This window comes from Chenopodium album, chromosome 18, assembly GCF_948465745.1.
Source record: "Chenopodium album chromosome 18, dcCheAlbu1.1, whole genome shotgun sequence".
NCBI classification, from domain to species: Eukaryota; Viridiplantae; Streptophyta; class Magnoliopsida; order Caryophyllales; family Amaranthaceae; genus Chenopodium; species Chenopodium album.
In genome coordinates, this window is record NC_137851.1 from 2,706,550 (window position 1) to 2,723,008 (window position 16,459).

A 16,459-nucleotide genomic window follows, 5' to 3' on the forward strand; every position below is an offset into this window, starting at 1 on the left:
CGAGGATTAGAGGGAAATATATTTGTATGTGTTAAAATAGACTTTTTATGACCACTTGTTTCCCAAATTCTGAAATTAAACAGTTGGTAAAATATCAATACTTCGTACCATTTTTTTTAACAGAACATATTTTGTATGAAGTATTTCGGTTATTATTACTTCGTAGTTTATTTACAAGATAAAATTGAATATAAAAAGAAACGTATAATGTTTCATTAAAGAGAGGCATTTGTAACTTAACTTTGTTACTCCCTCCGTTCCAAGAGTTCGAGCCTTTTAGCCTAATTTTAGTTCCAAAATGATCGACCCATTTGCAATAAAATACCCACCAATTTACAACAATATTTGTGTAAAATTAGCTTTCTCATATAAAATTTTGTTTTTTCCATGTACTTTTAATATTTTTTCTCTCTACTTTTTTACAAATCTCATGTAAATTTATCTTTCCAATATATTTTTACTCTTTTTTATTTAACTTTCTTAATACCCGCGAAACCAACCCAATACGTGATAGGTGATTAGGTGCACCTCTTTAAATACTCTATTGTGGTATAAATATTAGGATCTTGCTAATCCTCTAGGGCGTTAAATAATCTTTTAAATAGCTTCTAAAATGGTACTCCGTATTAGTTTGGATTTTTATTTTATTTTATTTTTTTTATTTTTTTTCAAGCATCTCCATTATAAATTTGCTTAATAAATCAATTAAAAATAAAACATCAATTTTATTGTTATGTATATGAAGTCTTGTGAGATACAACGATGAAGAGAGATAGTCATCAACGAGCTTGACAAGGGAGAAAAGATTGACGGGATTGGTATTAGATCTGGTAGCACATTAGAGAGAGAGGGGCGGCGTCATGTATGGTACATGAATTGAAAAGGTGACATCTACACTGCAATGCTATGCACAAGGCTCAGATTAAACCATTGGTCTATGTGTGACAAGAGCAGGTCTTTGGTCGACTGGTCTAGCCTGTCGCATAACCCATTAATCCAGCAGAGCAGTAACAGATACTGCTGCTACTCTGAAATCGGTATCAATCCTGAACAGTGGCAGAACGTAAGTAATACGGGTGCCACCAGCACGGTAGTGAGGCAATGTGACACAATCACACAGGTTTTGATCAACCACGTTAACACTTGATAATATACCCAAATTGAAAAGGTAGTTTCTTAGGACTAGTTGGGTGATTACCGATAAAATCAAACAACTCCCAAGTAACAATACAACAACCAAGTATTAATCCTGCTTAAGTAAAGAACTCCAAATAAGACATACCCCATGGAGAAAGAACAGGGTAAGAAAACAAATGGAAACTCGATCCATCCAAAAGAGCGACCCTTTATATGTAGCCACTCCATAAAATTGTTCTAACATATGTATAGCATTAAATAAAAGGAGCATTGTCATAATAGCGCGCACACACAGCAATGGAAGCAGGAACACCCTGCTTTAAGCCATAAAAGATTAATGAAACTAACCAAGCGAATAAACCAGTCTTTCTGAGAGATGTGGCCCAACGACCTTCATGTATCTCAACAATTGGTTTTTCAGTTGTAATTGACCAGCTGAGCGAAGAGCATATTGAAATTCCTTCAATCGACGAGAAAAGAAAGTCAAACAAAGAAAAATGAACAGACACCATGTCAACTACACAATCAAAGTGAAACAATCTAAAAGAAGCCACTGCTTCTAGAGTAAATGATATTCTTTTTTTTTTTTTTTTAAAAAAAAAAAAAAAAAAAAAAAAAAAAAAAAAAAAAAAAAAAAAACCTTCTAACCTAAGACTTTTAGATAGAAGCATGCTAGTCTATAAATAATTTATATACCTGGTATCTAAGGCGATCTCCACCCAAATCAAAAAGAATGCGACTAAAATCAACATTCTCAACGGGAGTTGAGGCAAGATCATTGGTTTCAAATGATTGTTCATCTTCTGATGAACCAGAAACAAGCATGTTCTCCTCATCCCCCACATAAGCGTCATTAAAATCTTCATCACCGGGGTCATCATGCTGCTGATCCAAATGCTTTCCTGGTTCTTGGGTCGACATTGGGTCCCCGTTTTCCATGTTGGTATAATCTGACAATACAGCATATCGTGATCTGTCAAGCAATGGTTTTGCAACATCATATGGAACCCACCTACAAAGATAATCAGGAACTGTTAGGGAAAAGAAATTATTAAATACTTTGTAATACTATAACCAAAATCTTCAAAGCAAGAAAACAGACATAGCTATGCAGGTTTAAAATGCCCAATTTTCAACAGAGAGGAATATTTGCTCCTAATGCTTAAGCTTATCACCCAACCTGAATCCTCTCCCCCAGTACCCCCATCCCTCAAGAAGAGAGAGAGAGAGAGACAAGCCCAGCCTGCTTTTCATTGTCGTACCACAAAGACCTCAAATACATGGAAAAAGAAGACCTGAAAGTATGCATAATTGAACAGCAGAGAAATTTTCTCAGACACAGGCACCAAGGGAGCACTATGCAACTGATAAATCTAATATGGAGAAAAATAAAAAAAGAGAGCAATACAGCAACTCCATGTCCTAGAGGATTTATGCATGAAACACCATGCCAGTTATCATTTTCAGAAAAAAAAAAAAAAAAAAAAAAAAAAAAAAAACTTACTCGTAACGAAGAGGACATAAAAGTTCTGATGGCCAATAAGCGGCTTTATATCTCATTTTGCTGCAGGAGTGAATGTAATAACCAAGATAATAGTATTGAAGACTAGGACAATGCCGTTGGTTTTCTTTTACACAATTTATCTCTTGCAAGGAAGAGTATTTACCAAGTGATAAAAAAGCAAAATCAGGATCCCAAAATAGATATTTGCTCGACAAGCTCTTAGGAAGGATATCTATTACCCCAACAGCAATGAGCCGCCCATCAATCCGATACTGTTGATGGAATGCGCCAAATCCACAAGAAGGAACAGTATCATCACCAGTTGGAGGAACATATATCAAGGGTGAATCAACCAGAAACCTTTGATAAGACTCCGGATTGATATCACCAGGTTCATCATTGTGAACTTTAATCTGATATTTTCTATACAAGGCAAACTCTTCTGGATCAAAACTCGACTTATTTAAAAGGATTTCCAGTTTCCGCTTCTTTCTCTGAGGGTTTTCAGGTATCATGCCATGTCCTTTACTTTCTTGCATCGGAGATTCTCTGGAGATTCTAACTTGATGAGACTCTTTATCAGAACGGACCTCCTTTACCGCAGAGTAGAAGTTTAAGTGTCCATTGCAGGCTTTTATTGATAGATTAGGTACTTCTACAAGATGCTGCAAAGCATTTGCCAACTCTTCTGAAATATCTTTGGGGGATAAATCATATGAATACCCTATTACAGCCAAACTGTCTTTCTTTGTCCCGACATCATTGGCATCTGACTTTTTCCGTCTCAATGTAGCTGCTAGCTGAAATGAAATACTGCTAGTATATAAGAGATCTTCTGATCCGTCAACCAACCGTCTCTTTTTGGTCTGGGAAACTTTTTTTACAATACCTTTTGGATATTGAATATCACTTGGTAAATCCTCACTTTTAACAAATGATTGGATGGCAACATCTATTTGCTTGGATAGATAATCCAATAGCTCCTCATCCTTGGTATTTTGCTCATGTCTTTCTAGAGATTCCATTTGAGATGAGCTGGACAATGTATTACCATGAGCATGTACTTGTGACTCGCCAGATTTATCTGCAAGTTCTTGTTTTTTACCATCCCATATTCCATCAAGGTACCTACCCAATGATCATACAGATCAGCAGAGCGCAGAGAAAAAAAAATAGAAGTTGAAGACTATTATCATCAGGCCAGGGAAAGGAAAAAGTTGGGCGCCTCTGTAGCACATTAACCAACTCGTGCAAAAGGAAATCACATATGGGAAAGGTATATTAGTTAAGGGATAAAAGATGCCAGAAGGCCCAGAAGTAAGCAGTTGTTAATTACATATCAAGTATTTCAGATTAGAGTCTCTAGCTACATGGGTGTTATTACATTATTAATTCTGTGCATAGATCCTAAAATTCCTTGAGCTAAACTTTTTCCAAAGTTTGATAAGAAATGAGAAGTTTTGAAGAAAAACATAATTTAAAAAAAATAAAAAATAAAAAAATAGCTATGAAGAAAACAATTAAGGCTGCATTCACATAAACTCCATGTTAAATTGAAGTATGAGAAAGTCTCCAATCATACCTTTGCATTCGCTTAGACACCCGAATTTGTTCTTTAGAAGGCGAAAATTTATCAGCTTTCAGTCTTATGGTATATGCAGGGCAGCATGTTGTTTCCATCTCAGGTTTGTACAGATAACAGCCGGATCTTCTCCAACCTCGGTCCAGAAGATCTGAGAAAGATGCATCAAAGAACCCAATGTAATTACAAAACAAATCCAAAGCACTAGCAACTAAGAGTAGATGCTTAATGCTTTTGCAGGGCAATTCAACAGGCCAATTAAAATCCACAAGAAAATTTCCCCAAGTTGTGCAACAAAGCATATTCACACTTGAGCCACACGAAGCCTCATCAATCTATTTGGCCAATGAATACTAACGTCATGTCCACATCTTAACACAATTCAAATCATTATAGATGTTAGCTACATACGGTTGGATCGATTATCAAAGGTACAGGGGCAATCATAAAGGCATCTCTCTACATCATCATCAAGTTTTTCATTTCTTTACAACTGCCCTTTACAAATAACTCAAACATGGAACTAGGTAAGAAGGGTCTTTCCCTGCTCAATTTCTGTTACAAGAAAAACACAGAAAATATATGCACTTGAGATACTGCAGGAGATTGGTTCAGAGTTTCCATTATATTTGGCATCTCTTCGATCTTCAATTACTTTTCAAAAAGCTCATTTTTTAACAAAGAAATCAAGCACTAACTTAATCATGTCAAAACATCATTACACCTCAATGATGCAATATGAAAATACCATAAACATAAAGGAGATAATCAATCCCTCATACTAGCACAAATCTCAGCTTTTTGAATTATAAGAAAAGATACAATTATTATGACAAGATGCCAAAGATACCAACCTTGATAATCATAAGCTGTAAGGCTGTTTGCCCATAAACCTGCAAAAAAAGAAATGAATTATCGAGTGTATAAAGAATCATCACAGATGTTACAAACATGATCATCTAAACTATACATAGTACAAAATATGTGTATCGACATTACAAAAAAGAACCCATCCTTTCTACTCGTATTTATCAGATTATCGTATCCATATCTTATCATTCAAGGCAACTACCAGTTCCCTACATGTTTGTAAGATATTTTAATTTCAACAGCATTTTTCTCCACAGCATTTGTAAGATGACTAAAACTATCACTCCCACTGATACATAAGTGATTCATGTTTCTTCGAGTTTCAAACATCGAGGCCGAATAATGCTCCAAGTCTACAACACTTAGATACATTGCCTTTTCTACCATCTAAACATTGCCTTTTCAACCATCTAATTCGTCAATGTGTATGAACAAATCTTACATTTACACACAAAATAAACACAAATCATCTACTTGCATTAAAAACATAAAACCACGCAAAATCGTAAATTTTTCCACGAAATAAGAAGAAATCATCAGTTGATCACATCGTGAATTCGCCATAGTCCAAATTTACCATGTAAATGTCATTAAAATGCCATGCTTATTCACAGATCAATTAGGTAACATTACATCAGAATAAAAAACATGATCAAGCAAATGATTCAGCTTAATTTCAAAAATTAATCAGAGATTAGAGATAAACCATGAGTGACACTTGAGCGACAGCCGGATTTACAGTAACCGCAGGTGGAGCGACGCCTTCCGTAGTCAACAACGACGCTGTCGCCGCCGCTGCCGCTGCTGCTCGCTCCACTTCTCCTCATTCCTTTAACTCAAAATTCAGAATTACAGCAACGAATTTGGATTACAAAAATCAAATTTCCAGAATTTGAAGATCAGAATTTCTACTTGATTGGATTACTTTGGTTGTCTGAAAAATTCAATTGATTAAACCCTCATCAGCTGAGTTTTCTGATTTATCTTGGCCTTGGAATCGAAATTGAGATATGCTGACTTTATTGTATAGCTTTTGAAATTATTTGAGAGGAGAAATGTAGAAATGGAAGTCTTTTTAAATGGAAGCTGGTCAAACGGGCCGGAAAGAAAACGAGTTTTGGAGAAGGAAGGAGAATATGAGATGATGCTCATGTGATTTAAGTGACAAGAAATAATAAGAGTTAGCTCAAGTGATAAGCAACCTGATATTGTTTAAAGAAGATTTCGAGTTCGAGCCTCACCGTACACAGAAACTCTTATTGGGCTACTCACCCTCACCCATCATTAGCCAGGTGTGTTATCCGAGTTGGATTCAGATTTAGTCGAAGCTTATCTCCGGTAAGCCAAGCCGGGTGGGCATCCTAAAAAATTAAGTGAGACGGGGAAGTGGAAAACCTATTTTACATGCTTTTGGTACAATATTTAAGGGAGGAAGCCTCGATTTCTCAATTGAGAAACAGTGGTTGTTTCTCAAATGGCAGTTTTGCAATTATTTGGACATTGTAGTGGACCCCTTTGTTGTCTATATGTGAGAAAGTAGTTGTAGTTCATGTACAGTTAATTAACTCTGTGAGCTTGTTGTCTCCTTCCTCCTTCTTTCCTCAACAAACAACAATGGTGAATTCCGCTTAACACCACAATAAGCACCATTCTCAACAATACCAACACTACCATTTTCGCGCGGCGAAACAACGAATAAACCCTAAGAAAAATATAAAAATTAATGGCCAGTGTGGTTAACCCCAAAGGGTAGATGCTTTGTTGTTTCCTTGTTAGTTTCTTTTCTATATTGAATTTCTCGACCTCTATTGTTGCATAATTCTTCAAGTTCGTTCCATTAGTGAGATTGAAAGGTGGTAACAAGCAGAGCTCGACCCTAGAGGGATTTAGGTAGAGCTCACACTTGGAGGGATTTAGGTACCTTAAGACTTCAATAGAGTTAACACCATTATTGATTCAACGCCATCAAACATTGCAATTCTACGTTTCCATCCAAAATTCTTGATGGACAAAAACACCCCGATCTTTTTTCTCGCAAAATGACTCTCGTGCTCTTTTGAGAAACAACATTATATGAGAAACTTGTATTCTCTTTATTTAAGCCTCTAAGGGGAGAAATTTTATATGATGCACATGATTTACCTTATTACCCTCAAAAATTGTCCCCACATGTACTTTATGAGAGTATTTTGATTCATGATAGGAATTGCAAATGTTGCACATATTTGAGAGTAGTTTGATGATTGTTATGGTTTTCAGAGTCTATGAGAGAATTTCCATGTATGTATATGTAACAAATTAGGATAAATTTGCATCAAGATTAATATGGTCTAGATAATACTTATTCGTATTAGTATAATGACCGAAATGTCTTTTTTGACCGTATAAATGCATCTATTTTGCTTATGAAAAACAGAAATTTAATTTGTACTATAATTTTTTTCATGTAAACTCCTACATACAGTACATAACTAGATTACATTTTGTTATGTCATATTGAATTTCACTCATTGCTTTTTTAGGAAATTTTTTCCATATAAGCATAAATTTTTTTAAAAAAACCCTTACTTTTTTTTTTTCCATCTGCTTCTTGCCTCAAGCAATAGAGATTCTATCTACCTAGTCACACATGTTTTCCCACAAGATCATTTTAATATTGGCTTGGCTATATAATTTATTTCTTAAGTGAAAATTCACTAGTATATAACAACTTTTTTGTCTAAAACAAAAGGTTGATTATTTTTCAAGTTGTAGTTTCATCGAGTAACTTGTTTCAAGCTAAATGTGACACTAATTTAAGATTTTGCTATATATATTTGATAAGACTCATGAATTAGTGGTCTAATCTTGTGCATCTGTTTCTTTCTCACCACGTTTAAGGATGAACATAGAAAGATCAAATTCTACTCAAACACGAAAAATTAAACTTTGACCATTTCAACTAAAAGGTCAACAATAACCTTGCTAATAATTGTACATATACTTCGTATTTTTTATTTTAGGAAATTAGGAGTAACAATTCGTATGTTGTATATAATGCTCATGCTAATTTTTTTATTATTATTTTTTTGAATAAAGATAATGCTCATGCTAATTGTAATTCTCCATAATTATTAATTCTAAACAATGACATTAGTAAAATCTACTATACCATTCAAACACTCTTCAACTCGACTAATCAAATGCCACCCATGATTATCATACCATTGAGTGTTGCTACTCTTACTGAGTCTTACATAGACCTATATTCATTTGTGCTAGGGTTTGTGAGAAGTATGTTATTCAGGTAAAATTGTTCTTGATTACTCCCCTCCGATTTTTTTTTATTTTTTATTTTTTTTTAAAGGAATACTCCTCTCCATTTTTATTTTTATTTCATTTAATATAGGAGAGAAAAAAAAAAAGTATAAAGTGGATGGGGCATATTTGTGCGAGGAAAGTGCTAGGTCTCATTTCCATAAATAGAAGTTATAAGTATGTAAATATAAAAGAAAAAAAAAAGTGAGTAAATTGAAAGAAAAAACTGTTGTACATATGTTAACGTAAAATTTCATTATGGTTTTAAAAAAAAAAAACATAAAATTTCATTATACTTCATATAAACTTTCAATAACTTTATTGCGACACATAATTTATTGTCGCAAATTACGACCTTTAACATCTTCGATTAAGAATCAAATTATTACACCAACATTGATCAAATTTGATCATACTCCATATTAATATCTTCGAAATAGAGGGAGTATTGAGTATAAGGTACTTGTATGAGGTAGTCATATAACACAACATTAAAACAGTTTCCAAATCAACGAAGAACACCATATTAATCAAGCAAAATTTGATGGATCGAACTTGGTGGGGAACTTACCTTGTGATTTTGAGGTCACGAATTTGAGCCCCCCCTTCCCAACTACATTTGCTTGGGAGTAGGGGGATTTCCTTATCTCCTCCCTCTACTCTTAAACATTGACCTACTAAACTGATTTAACTTGTAAAAAGTATCAATTTAGTATAATCTTTCATCTTACCTTAAAAAAAAAAAAAAAATCTTATTAGTTTATTGACTATTGTATGAAGTTTTGAACACAAAAGCATTAATGAGAATTGGCAAAGAGTAGGACCAACCCCACCACACCACCCATGAAGTAACAAGTACTCAAAATACTCATCAAGGACTAAAAAGAGAATCCAACTCCAACAAAAGACACACACAACACAAACCTGGGAGTTGGCCCCATCTTTTTGTATTTGCCATTAATTAATCATTAGCATCTTGATCTAATACTCCTATTATTATTATTATAAATCATTTTTATAAATTTGGTTTACATGTCGTTTTATCCTAATCTCTTCTTACCAAAAATTCATCCTTTTTTCTCTCTCCTCTTTCCTTAAATTGAAATCCAAACAACACTTTCCTACCCCCCACTCTCCCCTCTTATTTTTTTATTCCCCATTTTACCCATCGCTTTCATCTCTATTTACATCCTTGCCACTCTTTCTCTCTCCTCTTTCATCTTCAAATATTTATCTCTCTCTCCTCTCTCTTAATGTTAGCTCATTCAAACTCCAAAACAGTTCTTCTCTTCAAAGCATTCAAATTCAAATAACTTGATCTTCAAACTATATTTAATTTCCAGAAACTTCTTGTATTTATTCTACTGATTTAGGTTTAGTTTATTGTTTTCATCTCAAGTTTCTGCAAAAAACGCTCATTTCATCAGTTATTCAGCTGATTGAACTGCGACATTTTCAGCGTTTTAGCTTTGTTGCAGATCTCTGAGTTCGATTAGCAGTTTGTGGAAATCTGAGGTTGTGATTTTGAAGTTGAATCGGTGTAATTTCTGGTAAGATTGATGAGAAATTAGGGATTTTTTTCGTTGTGGTTGAGCTTCGTAATTTGTGCTAGGGTTTTGGAGAAGTTGAATATTTGCGATGAATTGGAGTTTTAGAGGTCCTGAAACGCTAATGCCGTCGATTAGACCTAGGGTTCCGCAGCTGAAGAGTCACCATTCTTCGACTACGATGAGAGAGAAAGAAGACGACCTCGCATTGTTCCTGGAAATGCGAAAACGTGAGAAGGAGAAAAACGATCTTATGCTACTCCAAGATTCTGGTGAATTGGATGAATCTTTAGGTATACTTTCTATTTCTGTAATTTGTTTTTTTGAAGTTTTAATTAGTTTTGTTTGATAGTGTTTGTTGACTTCAGTAGTAGATATTGTGATTGTTTCTGTTTTTAATTGGTTGATTTGATGATGTTGTGGAGCTATCGGTTTCGTCGATTTCGGTATTGTTTTCTGATTGTTTGCTATGATTGTTGATGGAATTTGTAGTGTCGCAACCGGGAAGTTCACCGTTGTTCAATATTCCGTCTGCCACGGCGGTGAGGAAGACGGGCCCTGATGAATTTTTAAATTCGGATGGCGATAAGAATGATTATGACTGGTAAATCTAGCATCCTTCATCGAAAGATTGATTTTTAGGTTGTTGATGTATAGTAAACATGTAGTATGATTTGGTTTGCATCTAAATTTGAATATGTTAGTAGTTTAAGATTGCATTTTGCTTAATTTGGAGATATGTTAAGTTGATGTATTATCAATCATTATTTGGTATTCGAGTGCTCTTATAAGTTGCTGCTTCCACTTGAAGCAAAATCCAACAATAATTATGGGTGCCTCTTCAGAAGAAAATGGAAAATTATTTTCCATTTTCCAAGCTAACACCTTATACACGTGTTCTTGTCCATATTATCTCTAGATTGTGTATCTGGGTTAGATTATATTGTGGACAGATTACCCAAAAGTTTGGAAATTGAATTTATGATGAGATGAAAATTTTAAGACAGGCCACATACTTCAGTGATAAGGATATACGGAGTAGAAAGTTTGAGGGCAGTACAAATATAGTGACAGATGATATTTGAATATGTAAGAACTATCTGTCCATTATGCCTCGATGGATAATGATATATCAACCATACTGTGTTTCTCACCATCCAGCCATCCTACACCTCTTGTACCAAATGGCATCCTTGTCTACAAATTTTCATGGATGATACATTATACATAGCAAGAAGTAATAGCTTCCGGCTTCATGTTTTTGAGGAACCTATTGTTCTGGACATTTTGGAGAGATGAGGCTGTTAGGAAAATTTTCTGAACAAACTAAAGGCCTGGAGATTCACAACTGTATGTCAGATTGTAATGGAAAAACATTTGTGGAGGGAATGTTTACTGAAGAAGGACGTGTACAACAGAGTATATAGGATGATTGCTGTAATCCATCTGTTACCCCCTGAAAATATAGATATTGATATCATTAGCTTCCTCTATTTCAATAGAAAATCAAATGGATATTAAGAAGATTATCTTAAAGAAAAGTTAACTCTTGCTTCCATTTAACATTGATAGGGTGTGTAGATATATGTTAAGAATATTATCAAAAAGAGTTTGCAATCCAAAGCAGTTTAATGATGCCATAAAGGAAATAAAGATACTTAGGGTGCATTCTCTTCATTTATTTTCATCTATCTGGGAAGTTATCTGAACTTATATTTTGAACTTATTTTAGTTGTACATGGAACTTTTGTAACCGTTATATTCCTAAATATAACTTTTTTTTAAACTTGTTTTCCCTAAACTTAACTTATTTGAACTAATCAGAACTTATTTTTTCCTAAATTTGACTTATATTGAAATATGTTGAAGAGAATTTAGCCTTATCCAGGAAGTTTCCAGTTTAGAACACAGGGCTGCTATTTTTAGCTATTACTTTTGCTTTTATATTCCGTTGTTGCCTAAGGGGCTTAGGTAGCTGAAGCTTCAGCCTGTAACCAGCTGTCTACCTTGACTTCTGTACATCTGGAGGCATTCTGTTATAATATTTGTTAGTTTGTTTTTCGCTCGCATTGAGTGGTGGCATGTCTGATGTTGGTACTAGTAATGATGTTTTAATTGACTATATTAGGCTTGTTTTAACTTTTAATTGCTGTTATCTTTTTCTAGTGCCTTTGAAGTAAAATGGATTACAATTCGAGAGGTTTTCAGACTTTATAGTGAGGAAGGATATGAAGTGCATGGATTTACGTGAGGATGAAGTTTTGGATCGTAAGGGATGGAGGAGAAAGATTTATGTTGATGACTACACGGAATAATCAAATTTGGTTCATGTTAGCCGACCCCACTTTTGGGATTAAGGCTTTGATTGATTGATTGATTGATTGATAGGTTTTCAGACTTTATAGCTAGTTTTTTTAGCATAATTGGAGCAGCTCAGTGCAGACTAGTAAATTTTTGGCCATGAGATTTATAGGATTGGTTTAGTTAAGGTGAAAAAATTGCATTTCATTTTGGGTTATTGTCTCTTTTTTCCTACTTCAAAGGCTTCTTACCAGCATTCACTTTCTCATTTCAGGCTTCTGACCCCTCCTGGTACACCTCTCTTCCCTTCACTGGAGATGGAGTCAAGAAAGGCCTACATGGATGACGCAGAAGCTCCGAAAGCTCAGCCTACCGCACTGAGATCAAGAGTAAGAATACAGATGTCCAACACTGGATTATATAAACACAATGACAACTGAATAATCCAAAGTAGTTTACTTCTTATATGAAAGAGAATATTGCATATATCACATGAAATTGTACGAGTCAAAGAGAGAGGCTGGGATGATTGGGTGTTTTCATTGAAGTCAAGATAAGCCGGACTTCTCTGTGGGGAAAATTAATATCTTATGAAGCCCTTTTCATTGCTTAAAGTAATAAAGTATAATGTTTCCTTCCTTGTCATTTAGTTTTTATTTATGTAGTAAATGGCACAAATGGGTGGGAAGAAGCCTTTTCTGCATCTAAAAGAGCTTGAATGAGCTTCATGTATTGTTGTTTATCTATCAGATCCCTGCAGAACACCTGTCCAAAAGTATGAGTACAGATGGGCCATTATGGGTACCTAAGTACCTAATTTTTTTTTATGGAAGGCTTTCTAGTGTTCCGATTATATCCATGATTGATGCTTGTCCTTAATATTTGTACAACGTTTGTTGAGATCTGATAGTCCATAATCCGTAATTAAGTTTAGCATTAGAACTGTTTTAATTTATCGCCTACCTTTTACTTTCATGGTGATCATCTTATTCTTTGATGTTACTTGATAAGTTTCCAAAAACGAGAGAGAATGACTATAATGGGGAATTGGGGGAAGTGGGCAGTGATAATTCTTAATCTTATTAATGTACATTATGTGATCCTATTTTTTCTAAGTTCATCTATTTTAACTGTGAATGTAGCTGGGAAACTCCCAGACAGAGACTACTACAGGGAGGAGCAGCTTGATGCCAAGGCAGTCAAATACATCCTCTGGGTTGACATCTTCAGCTTCAGGAATGCGGAGGCCTTCCTCATCAGGGGGCCCAGGGTCAAGGCCACCTTCTTCAGGAGGTCCAGGGTCTAGGCCCCCCTCATCAGGTGGTCTAGGTTCAAGACCAGTGACACCAGGGGGTGGATCTAGACCTGCAACGCCAACTGGCCGGCCTTCAGTGCCTTCTTCTAAACCTTCAAGATCATCTACACCAACTTCTCGAGGCACACTTTCTTCTTCTAAGCCCACACTACACTCCTCTTCCCCCAAGCCCTCTGGTTCATTGACATCAGCTCGATCTACAGCTTCTGTGACATCCACTAGGTCTGCAGGTCCATCAAGATCCTCGACCCCAACCAGATCCACAAGGACTACAGCTCCATCAGCTGGGCCATCAAGATCTTCCACTCCTACAAGGCCCACTGCCAGATCTTCAACCCCAACAAGGCCTACTGCCAGATCTTCAACCCCAACGGATCGGCCTGCCGTTCCTACATCCCGACCCACATCCAGGGCATCAACTCCAACTCGTCGTACGTCGTCATCAAGTGTTCCCAGTGTTACCGCATCTCTTAACAAGTCATCTTCTTCAATTAGTAGTAAGTCAGTGGGTTCAGCACCATCTAGGAATACTGTGCCTTCGCGTGGTACATCTCCAACTGTTAGATCTCGGCCATGGAATCCATCTGAGATGCCTGGTTTTTCATTAGATGCTCCACCAAATCTGAGGACCACCCTCCCTGATAGACCCCTTTCAGCTGCTCGGGGTAGACCTGCAGCCCCCGCTGCACGTTCTGCTTCTATTGAGCCTGCTAGTAATGGAAGAGCAGGCAGACGTCAGTCTTGTTCACCTTCTAGAGGGCGGGCCCCTAATGGTGGCATACACTCTAGTGGAAGTTCTGTCCCTGCAGTAAATCGAGGACATTCCAAAGTAAATGAAGATGTGAGTCCCGTAGTTATTGGGACAAAGATGGTTGAGAGGGTGATTAACATGAGAAAGTTGGCACCACCAAGACAGGATGACAAACATTCTCCTAGCTTATCTGGAAAGTCAGCTTCATCACCTGATAGCTCTGGCTTTGGACGGTCACTTTCTAAGAAGTCCTTGGATATGGCTATACGGCATATGGTGAGTTAATCAATTTTCCTGTCATCATTTGTAATAAGTAGTATATATATCTTTTTGCGTAATCATTTAACACATCCTCTTAAATTCTCTCATGACCTCATCATCTCAGCTTCTTTGATTGTGAATGTGTAGGCTTTACCATGTAAAGCACTGTTTTACCTCATGTTGGTCTTCATAGGCATCTAATTCTGATAAAAAACTAAGAGTTGTCTTTTTTATATTACAAAGATATAAACCACTTGTGAAAAGACTGATTAAAAGAACCCCCCCCCCCCCCCCCTTTTATTTTCCTTTTAAATCATGCAGCCATGCTAAAATTATTTGTCAACATGATTTATAACTTCATCCTCAGTTCCTCACCCAGTCATAATACTTATTTAGAAAATGTTTTGTCAAGGATCCTATTAGTGTACTAGGCAATTATTGTAGGTGTATTAGAAACAAGGCTGTTTATATTTGGACCTCTTGTATAGTTTACCAATTTTGTTAGATTAGAAGCATTACATTTGGACCTCTTCAGACCCTGCATATATATTGATGGGTTATTGTTATCTATATTTGACTATTAGTTCTAATTATATTTTGTAATGCGCATTTTGCTGGTATGTACAACTGCTTCATGACTTATTTTTCTCGTGTAGGATATAAGGCGAACTATCCCTGGTAACTTGCGGCCATTAATGACAAAAATTCCAGCATCTTCTATGTACAGTGTGAGATCAGGGCCTACAGGAAGCAGGACTGCTAGTGTTTCTGATTCTCCCCTTGCTACGAGTAGCAATGCCAGTTCTGAGCTCAGTGTCAATAACCATGCTGGACATGGTAGTGAATTGGAAGATGACCTAGTCAGCGATCATCGGGGTGGTCATGCTTCACCTAGCACACATGATAGGTGACATTCTGATAATGTGCTCCCAAAAATCTTCAATTGCATTTCCTTGTCTGGCGGTTTTGGAATTCAGAAACAAAGTGGTTTCTTAACGGATTTGCAGGCTGTTGTGATGTATGTGTGTAAAGTTATCAGCATCTGCAAAATTTAAATTTATAATTTAACGGCCCTTGTACTATCAGAACTTTTTTTAGCTGAATTATCCTTGTAGCTGACTTTTCGGACATCTTGTCATCAACTGATATATTGGTATGCTAACTATGAAGATCATTGATTCACCCCAATAGTTGCTGTAGATTGTGTAAGCTTGAAGACTGAGACTTGTATGACCAAATGCACCTACCACGACACTGCACGAAAGACAAAAGGGGAAGTGTTAAAGTTTTCTTAGAGGTTACCCTTTTTTTTTTTTTTTTTTTTTGATTGGAGAGTACATAGTAGAACAAAACATTATTCTTGCTGTGATTTGCTTCATTGTGCTGTTAAACTAAAATGAAAAATGCACATGTGGCTTAAAAAAAATTGCCTCATGGGTTCGGGTGAATTCATAAACTTTGTGCTTGAAAGTTGCCTTATGGATTCTTCTTTATTAAATTTTCTGAGAGGATTCAAGCTGAGATCTTGCGAAGCTGATAATTGACACCAAGTGCATTAGAGAAGTTATATTGAGTTATTCATGATATCATTCAAGATTTTAAGAGGGCAAGATTAAGATTATATTGGTCGACATAGGAAGATCAATATGAAAGAGTATTTCAAGTAAACTTCAAACATGTCAAAATGCTATTTGTATATATATTTTTGTTTGTTTGGTTTAACAATTTAGATTATATTAGGACCTGTTCTCATACGATTATTTTCAGTTCAGCTCCTAATTTCTTTCTCTTATAAAATATTCATTTCATTTCATTTCATTTCAGTTCTAATAAGTTCAGTTCAGTTTAGTTCAGCTCTAATAAGTTTAGTTCAGTTCTGCTCGGTTCAGTCAAT

At 35.7% G+C, this 16,459-nt stretch overlaps 2 protein-coding genes across 4 annotated transcripts; one reads left to right on the forward strand and one right to left on the reverse strand.

The window, feature by feature from the left end:
- Positions 1 to 1,121: 1,121 nt before the first annotated feature.
- LOC145592685 (arginyl-tRNA--protein transferase 1-like) lies at positions 1,122 to 6,479 on the reverse strand. Its single transcript, XM_081649196.1, has 6 exons — positions 5,800 to 6,479; positions 5,078 to 5,116; positions 4,224 to 4,374; positions 2,642 to 3,769; positions 1,834 to 2,149; positions 1,122 to 1,597 (listed from the first exon to the last, which is right to left on the reverse strand). The coding sequence occupies exons 1-6, from the start codon at positions 5,918 to 5,920 to the stop codon at positions 1,481 to 1,483; spliced, it is 1,872 nt and encodes a 623-aa protein (XP_081505322.1). The 5' UTR covers positions 5,921 to 6,479; the 3' UTR covers positions 1,122 to 1,480.
- A 3,076-nt stretch (positions 6,480 to 9,555) lies between these two features.
- On the forward strand, positions 9,556 to 16,167 carry LOC145592686 (uncharacterized). 3 transcript variants are annotated; one of them, XM_081649198.1, is made up of 6 exons: positions 9,556 to 9,940; positions 10,076 to 10,230; positions 10,430 to 10,541; positions 12,513 to 12,627; positions 13,381 to 14,580; positions 15,222 to 16,165. In XM_081649198.1, the coding sequence occupies exons 2-6, from the start codon at positions 10,119 to 10,121 to the stop codon at positions 15,474 to 15,476; spliced, it is 1,794 nt and encodes a 597-aa protein (XP_081505324.1). In that variant the 5' UTR covers positions 9,556 to 9,940; positions 10,076 to 10,118; the 3' UTR covers positions 15,477 to 16,165. The 3 variants fall into 3 exon arrangements, with proteins under 3 accessions (XP_081505324.1, XP_081505323.1, XP_081505325.1); XM_081649197.1 differs by having other exon boundaries at positions 9,556 to 10,230; XM_081649199.1 differs by lacking the exons at positions 9,556 to 9,940; positions 10,076 to 10,230; positions 10,430 to 10,541 and adding an exon at positions 12,212 to 12,426 and having other exon boundaries at positions 15,222 to 16,167.
- Positions 16,168 to 16,459: the final 292 nt, after the last annotated feature.

Bases quoted from the DNA above. Each gene is read 5' to 3' on its own strand.
- LOC145592686 (XM_081649197.1), top strand. From the start codon at position 10,029: ATGAATTGGAGTTTTAGAGGTCCTGAAACGCTAATGCCGTCGATTAGA. The intron at 12,628-13,380 runs GTAAGAATACAG...CTGTGAATGTAG, and splicing joins CTACCGCACTGAGATCAAGA to CTGGGAAACTCCCAGACAGA. The intron at 14,581-15,221 runs GTGAGTTAATCA...TTTCTCGTGTAG, and splicing joins ATATGGCTATACGGCATATG to GATATAAGGCGAACTATCCC.
- LOC145592685 (XM_081649196.1), bottom strand. From the start codon at position 5,920: ATGAGGAGAAGTGGAGCGAGCAGCAGCGGCAGCGGCGGCGACAGCGTC. The intron at 2,150-2,641 runs GTAAGTTTTTTT...TTATCTTTGTAG, and splicing joins TTATGTCCTCTTCGTTACGA to GTGGGTTCCATATGATGTTG. The intron at 1,598-1,833 runs GTATATAAATTA...CGTCGATTGAAG, and splicing joins GAGATCGCCTTAGATACCAG to GAATTTCAATATGCTCTTCG.